We start from the raw sequence: 8302 nt of genomic DNA, 5'->3' as shown, positions 1-8302 counted from the left end.
GGAGGTTCGGCTCTCACGCAGATGTGGCAATGGTGTAGTTGCAGCAAGTCCGTCGTGTCACAACAGCTTAAGCTCGCATGCCGACGTGGCGCAGTCACAAAGCTTGGCAGAGAAGACGAAAATGAAAGAGAGAAGGCCTTAGATCGCGCCACGTGGATCTAAGGCCTGTCCTTTTAATATAGATATAAGATGTCGGTGAGGTCTCTAGAGATTAAGCTTTCGTGGTAGAAAATCTAATTCTTCTTTTAAATTTCTCACTCTCCATGCTTGTCTTCTTCTCCTCCTTCTTCTTCCTCTTCCTCTCTCTCTCTCTCTCTCTCTTCCACCACATGGGGTGTGCATCATTCTTAGAATTTCTATGACAACTTCAGACAAGGCCAGTTGTTGCTGGCCTTTCCTCCTTCGCCATGGGCTTTGCTTCCGACTGTGAGGCAGGGCGGCATGCTATATTCTGCAGAAGGGCTCCAAGGTGGAAGGCCTACATGGTGGTCGAGGTGAGTCATTTTAGATCTGATGGTGATAGGGCATGAATCTTTGTGCTTGGATCTGGTTGGCTTCATCTTGGTGGTGGTATTCATGTACAATCCTGGTGGTGGTTTTGCTTGCTGGTTCAGACGCGAAGTTTGGTGTTTGGGCATGCTCACCGTGTGAGAGCACCATGTGATAGCTTATGTGGACATAGTCCGTTGGTGTGGCGGACCCTCGACTATGGTGGTGTGGTATCCCACTTGCGTCTCATTTATGTCAAACTGCGGCTGTATTAATTAGGTTAGGATCATGGTGATTAATGTTCCTTTTTTATTGGCAAGGTCTACAGGATCCTTCCTTCGGAGGATCGATTCGTGGTGCCAGCTCAAATTCATCCATGGTCGCTCATATCTTGCAGGTGATGGAGCTCCCAAGCTCCCCCTTTTCTTCGGATGCATGTTCTCGATTATCAATGGGTGGCCCCCAGATTAGCCGATCTACTTAGGTTATCTTTGTGGTGATGTTGTGAATGGTGGGGTGTCTTCCCTGTTAGCCTGGCATATCTGGTAGTTCGTTTTGCAAGTCCTGCACGGAGTTTGTATGGTCTATGCTGCTTTTAATTTAATTCTTCCACTCACTTTTGTGAGTTTGGTAAAAAAAGGAAAAAAAAATACTATGACAACTTACAAGGCTATTGTCTATTTAAACCCTTGTTCTTTGGCTAGCAGCCAACCAATCTCTCTCTCTCTCTCTCTCTCTCTCTCTCTCTCTCTCACACACACACATCTCCCTTCATTTCTTGTACATTTTGAACCATGTCATATGTAAGTTTCTTTCTTGAATTTGCAAGGCGTAAGTAGCACGAGCGACTCTTAGCATCCTTTGAAAGTAGTGTGTTCTCTTTCAATTTCTACATTCTTATAGTACCTACCCCATTTTTAAAAAAAATACTTATTGTCGGACTGTGGTTTAGCATTCTAAACAATGTTTTCACCATCGTAATTAGGCCATACTTTACTAGCCTTGGTAACTAGAAGTTTGGTAGGATTACATGGACTATCCTCCAATCTTTTTCTCTATTTGTAGTGGCACACACTATGAAACTTTGAAAACGTTTAGAGTGGTCTTTTATCGCATTTTGGAGAGAGAGAGAGAGAGAGAGAGAGAGAGAGAGAGAGAGAGAGAATCCAAAATGGTTGGCCAAAGAAGAGAAGGCGGGACGATTGGACATTTTTTTGTAGTTTAAATATTACCACGGTTATTATCGTGCTTATTCTCGCCTCTATTACCGCTTTTATTACCGATCTCCACTTTAATGCTAAAACATTCAAATTTGGGTATTTCTCTGTGTTTTGCTTGTGAAAAAAATTTTAAAAACTTGATCTTAAATTCCAAAAAATGAACTAGAGCGCTTCGTTAGCCGCAGAGTCCGAGGGTAAGAGAAAACAAGAACCTCTAGAAGACAAAAACTTGGGGGGCGGGGGGGAGAGAGAGAGAGAGAGAGAGAGATGTATATTTTTTATTATCTCCACATAGGTCTCTAGCTTGCTATCAAATAAGCCTGACCGATTCCCATTCCAAAAGAATGTAACATCTCCAAACTTCACTGTCTCGCAATAAGTGTAGTCCAACCGACAACATCCCGGACAGGAAGCTCATCAACAACTTGTTGTGCCCTGACCAGTGCACCGCACTTAACATACATACTGACCAACAAGCTCTATAAGCATGTGTCCTTCTCAAGTAACCCACTAGCGCAAATCTCCGCATGTACCTTATTGCCTTGGCATAAATCCTTCTTCTTAGCACAGGCCTTTAATGAGGTCATCCAAGGTAGTCTCATTATTTTCGAGTGTGTGTCATTGTCTTCCTCTCCATACTTCACTTATGTGATTTTGTGAGGGGATTGAGATATTCTCAGTGAACGCGAAATCAGTGTGACAATGGGAAACTCCGAACTAAGATCGAATTGCTGCTGAGAGTTGGCAGTTGGTAGCTTTTGACGGCGTAGTTTTTTTTAGAGCTTTTCAGCGCCAGGGTTGGGTTTTTTTTTTTTTTTAGGAGCCACGTGGGCTAACGACAGGCCATGGATTTGGAATTGCCCACTACGCTAACGAAGTAAAAAATAATATGAAACGACGACTATTTGGTCTATTTGGATAAATTACATTGCACAAGGCATGTGATCGCTCTGTCACAAATGTTGGCCCGCAAGTAAAACATGCATCGTGCATGAAATAGAAGAGGCTCGCACTCTTTCCCCAAATGCCGCACACACATTCCACTTGAGCAACTACATCCATGCATTTGTCGCATATTTTAGAGGTATTGAGCAAAGAGCACAGTAAATGAGTGCTTTTTCAAAGCAGTCTTCAAGAGTGGATGTAGATGTCGCATGCGGAAACAGTTCCTGAGGAATTACTCGCGGTAACTTTCAAAAGCATTCGACGGGCAATAACTACAATAGTTACTATGGTAACTCTACACAATCCTATAAATAGGACCCATTACACATTCTACAGGGGTTGGTGATTCTACGTGTTTAGTTGCGGATTGGCTGTCATGTACTGTAGTTAGCCTCTGTACTTATCTCTAACGTTCTAGTAATAATCCTGGAAACCTTTTGGGGCTTGAAGCCATTTGTACTTTAATGCTAAACGGACTTCAAAAATAGCTTGTATACTTCAAAAATGCAAACAGACTTCAGAAACGAAAACGAATTCCAAAAATGCTTAGGGCTAGCTAGCGGATTAGGTATTCAGTTGCTTTGAGATAGCTTCTTAGGACTGGCCGCTTAGGGCTAGCCAATTAGGTATATTTCAGTCGCTTAGCTGCTTAGGACTAGCTGCTAAAGGCTAGTTGATATTCAAGCCGTTTAGGGTGCAAGAGTAAGCGGTTTGGCTGTTTTAGTCCGCTTAGGGTTTAGATCTTAGGTAGAGCTAGTCGCTTATGTGTTTGGTCCCTACAAAGATGCTCAAGGTTTAGTTGCTGGGATATGGCTATGTTTTGACTAGGGTGGAAAAAATACAAACGAACTTCAGAAATTAATGCAAACAGACTTCAAAAACAGCTTGTGTACTTAAATAACACAAACGGACTTCAACGAACGAAGTAAAATAACATAAACAAACTTTAATAATGCAAATAGATGTAAGAAACGGCTTGTGTACTTCAAAAACTCAATTGGACTTTAAAAATGGATTGCGTACTTAAAAAACCCAAACGAACTTCGACAAACAAAGTAAAATAAGTAAACAAACTTCAATAAGCAAAAAGACTTCAGAAACGCAAACGGATTCAAAAAACACAAATGATTTTGCAGTCTGTTGAGGATTGGTATGTATTAGATCGCTCCATTTAAGTAATCCGCATGTACTAGATTAGAGTTTGTATTGGATCTATGTACATGTGTTAATTGTCATGTAGACATGGGTGTATACTTATCTCCCTGAAATATAGGCATTGACCAATAAAGACGAGATTATTACCTGGTCCTGATCTCTGTGCACCTCTAGACTGAGGTATGATAGGATCGGGCATGGCTAGAGAATGTAGCAACTTGAGATAGAGCTTATTGAGCTCTGCTAGGGGATGGAATTGAGAGAGCTTTTGGAAGGAGCTTACAAGGGAGCTTTTCCCGAGCCTTACTCTGGAGCAATATTTGCAACAAAAAACCTCTCAACACTTACGACGGAGATTGCATTTTGGAGGGAGCTTTTTTTTTCATTTCTAACAATACATTTGATCCTTCAAGACAACATGCCCATCAGAAAATAGTATGCTTTAAACTTAGTGGAAGCACATGTAGATACAAACTGCCTTACAATAGCATGAAATTCTCCTTAAAAATTACAATATTACTTTAGCATGTAACATGTTTTAGCTATAATATATGCTCCACACATTACCATTACAAGGGCAGAAAGACTCGATCCACCATCTCCAACAATGAATTACATTAAAAGAAATTACAATATAAAAACACCAATTACAATTTGTGCACGCACTTGCATTTGGCACCAGGGAATATGATAAATACAAGTTAATTACAACTCTGTTTCATGTTGCGTGCGGCGACAGTTGAAGGCACACAGTAGATCCTCACTTCTTAGCTTACTTTGATGGATAAACATATTGTAGTTTAAATCCAAGCCAAAATAGCTGAGAAGATGTAGTAAATATGCTTGCAAGCCATATATGGTTTTCTTTGTGCCACTCATTCTACAAAGTCATCACATGTACACATCGGGCTACTTGCAATATGAACCTCATACTTGTCGCCTCGGGACTTGGGAAGTAGATGTCTCCACCATGCATTTTTCATGTACGTCGGTCTTTACGATCGTGTGCTGCACAATACGGGATTCCATGTTTACTGCTAACTCAATTCTCTTAGAGGCTTGAATAGATACTCGTGGCCAATAACGCACATTGTTGTTCTCCTCTACTGCAATCTTCTCTACTGTGAAGCCTCCTATCTCCAATGCCACCATCTCTGAAGGACTGATGTTTGTTCCCTTTTCCATTGGCCATATACTTGGGATTCTTTTTGTGCATTGAATGATATTGTTACATATTTTCCAGGTGTGATCTACACTATCATTGTAGAACCACATAAATTGTTTCCTCTTTCCCATGTCTGAATACCCCAAAAGGCAGCACCTGCTCCCGTGTTCTTTATAACTTTTTTACATTTTTCAACTCTAGATTCAAACCACCCTTAACATTGAACCCTTTTTCCCTTTGGTATTTGATGAAATGGCCACATTGTCTTATGAATGTCACTCTCCACAATCACTAGTTTGTCCTCGTGTTCCCTGACCATGTAATTGGTCTCTTTGAGAGACACCCCTCCCCAGGAGTCTATGCACAAAATATACAATTTACACCTTTATATAATTTTCAATATACATCAGAGTTGCAGAAACGTTTGCATAGGGGAGGAGCTCTCAACGCACGACCAAGCATGGAGATTAGGCCATGACCCGGACTACGTCCAGAGGCACCTAGCGACTAGTGCTACCCCTCAATGGGTGTTATGAATGAAAGCATACTCAAGAAAATTATAACATTGTGGAGGGTGAATATATGTGTACACCACATTGCGGGAAGAGAGAGAGAGAGAGAGAGAGAGAGAGAGAGAGAGAGAGTATAGTGGAGGGTGAAATAGAGTGCACAGAGACATGACAGAATGACAACAAAGAATCTTTAAAAGTCCCATCTAAATGAAAGAGGCAACCATGTATTAATGCAATAACAAAGCCTAAGTATATCATAACATCAAAAAGTTTATGATAAAATAACTAGTAGAGCACCGACCCTGTGTAGGGATTGACTGGTCCACCCATCCACTTTCGCTCTACTACGGACATATGTAATTTCACTTCACCGGGAGCGAGCCAGAACACCTCCAACTTACCTGAGCCACACATAAGCTGAGGCCGCTTCGCCTCCCTCCATAAACCCGAGCTCTGAAAGGATCCCAAGTACCATTAGGTGGTAGGGTATCAACACCAACCATACCAGTTTAGGTTCCACGCCTCTTCGATGCCCAACATCGGGTGTTTAGGCAAAGCCAAGGCAAAATCCCCAACGCGTTATCCATGTAGGTCATTCAACCCCAGACGCACTAACCGTATAGATGAGACTAACAAAAAGAAGAAGACCTAAGCAACACCCCCAATCCAGCAAAGTCCCTGGTCAACGACTTTTTCTCTAAGGTTAAGCGCTATATGTGATCCTATTCTTGTAGCGACGCTGCCATGAGAAACATAACACATGAGTTCAATCACAATAGCACTTTCCATCTGCACAAACAATCTTTTCCAAGCAGTTAGACTGTACAGGGTCTCTATCCTTACATGTATATCATAAACCATTTTAGATCCCTTCATGATCTAATCCCAACTCGAGTGAGGCATGACCAATCCTTCATAACCACTTTAGATAATTCACTTCAAGAAAGCCTTGCAACTGGTGCAAAGTTACCAGTGAAGAAACCTTCAACAACATACCCATCAACATCATAGAACCAACCTGCAATACCTTGTCGTTTTCCTCGACTTTCTTCATAGCCAAGCATACATACCCTCCTTGCCATCTTATATCCAATAGCTCTATAACTCGCTTGGAATCTGACCCCATCTCCAATTCTTTGGCCCCAAGAGTATAACTTGATGAAGCTTCAACATGCTCTTCAAACACTTCTCCAACTGCCATATCACTTGCTAAACAAGAAACATGAAAATCAACTTTTACCTCACTTCCTGACAGGTCAATAGTAGCCATATCTAGCGACATAGGGCTAGCTTCCTCTTCTTCAATCCCTGTCGTTAGGGCTTCACCACTTGTCTCCACAAAGCATAATGCTGAAGCCCCTTCTTCACAATCAACCACAGATTCTGGAATGCATTGTGGCTCTTTAACTTGATCGGTAGGGCAAGGTTTTCCAACCCCCTTGTTGTCTTCTTGTTGTAGTGCTTCTACCATCTTCTTGTCGATATCTTCAAGATCCTCTTGTGAGATTCCCATACCTTCACTTTTTCCTTTAACTGGATTCACCATCTTTGGGTCAATTTTAAAATTCCTTTCTGAACTTTGGCCTTTAAAGCTTGCTATAACCTGGTCTTACCATAATCCATGAGTAAATCTCAGCCCTTAGCCACAAATCATGTTCACAACCAACTCCCACACTTGGAGTTTGACATATCCCTTGCAGTCAATCGGAGTCCACACACATATGACTCTTAAGACATGAGTTTATGACTCTTAAGACATGAGTTTTTCATGCATAAAAGGAGTCTGAACAGTAACTAAACATGATATAAAAATCCAATTTTGATAACATCCAACCATGCAAAGTTGATGCATCACATCTGCACTTCACCTCTCTAGCTCATAGGACTAGTTTTGACCTAGAAAGGTGGAAAGCAATCATAACCATGTGCATGAGGCATACACATCCATCCATAAGGTTCCATACATCATATGATAACATTCCATCACCATAAACATGATGCAAACCAGCTCCGACCTTTAGGTCAACCATAAACGATAACTTCACACATGTGCAAAAAACAACTTTTGTCATTTTTGGGAGCATGCATAACATGCAAATGAAAGAATCTGACCTCAAACCAGTGCATCAAGCTCAGCTCCATAATATATACTAGCATTCTATCACATCACTTTACCCATATGATACTCACACAACAAACGGTAACCCAAAAAGAAAGCCACTTTAATCATATCTACCTATGCGGTTCGGGTTGACTAACCATATACCCTCACATAAGTTTATGGGCATCTAATAACTGAAATCAACTCATCAAAACAAACCATGAATCATACATAATCATCTCGGTTAACTCACGGCGTCATATGGTACTCCCCCTCGGTAGCACCCCTACACGCATAGGTAAAACCGGTTATGGAATGATTAATAACTCGCATAGCCGAGGTGATAACGGAGACCTAAATACATTTATCATCAAGTTTCATCAAAATTTTCAGTTGGTTAAGTGGGTTTTCCCATCCGATGAATCTAGATGGTGGTTCTCCAAGGAGCCTGGAGTCAAAAAAATTTGATTTGTGCAGTGGATAGCAAGCTGTTTTTTGACCATATCTCTTAGCTCGTGCATGATTTTCACATGGCACCTAAGAGAGAAAATGTTTTAAATGATGTGTTTTATCTCTGGTGTAAAGGATTCGCGCTAATTCATAATTGTGACTTATGATCAAAACAGTGTTCCTACCGCTTCTATGACGTGAAATGAAAAGCACTTTTTATGCACGCATGTGATCATAAACACATCGTGTGCACAAATCAGCGTGT

At 41.2% G+C, this 8302-nt stretch overlaps 1 protein-coding gene across 2 annotated transcripts; it reads left to right on the top strand.

Moving 5' to 3' along the window:
* The first annotated feature begins 267 nt into the window (after positions 1–267).
* On the top strand, positions 268–1175 carry LOC147429736 (uncharacterized). 2 transcript variants are annotated; one of them, XM_086495275.1, is made up of 3 exons: positions 268–494; positions 615–714; positions 810–1175. In XM_086495275.1, the coding sequence occupies exons 1-3, from the start codon at positions 408–410 to the stop codon at positions 971–973; spliced, it is 351 nt and encodes a 116-aa protein (XP_086351401.1). In that variant the 5' UTR covers positions 268–407; the 3' UTR covers positions 974–1175. The 2 variants fall into 2 exon arrangements, with proteins under 2 accessions (XP_086351401.1, XP_086351402.1); XM_086495276.1 differs by having other exon boundaries at positions 271–494; positions 615–719; positions 818–1175.
* Positions 1176–8302: the final 7127 nt, after the last annotated feature.

The sequence above is a fragment of the Adiantum capillus-veneris genome, chromosome 22, assembly GCF_014529385.1.
Source record: "Adiantum capillus-veneris isolate H3 chromosome 22, ASM1452938v2, whole genome shotgun sequence".
NCBI lineage: Eukaryota > Viridiplantae > Streptophyta > Polypodiopsida > Polypodiales > Pteridaceae > Adiantum > Adiantum capillus-veneris.
Note: the sequence above shows the minus strand (reverse complement) of the source record. Positions and strands in the feature narration are given on the sequence as shown.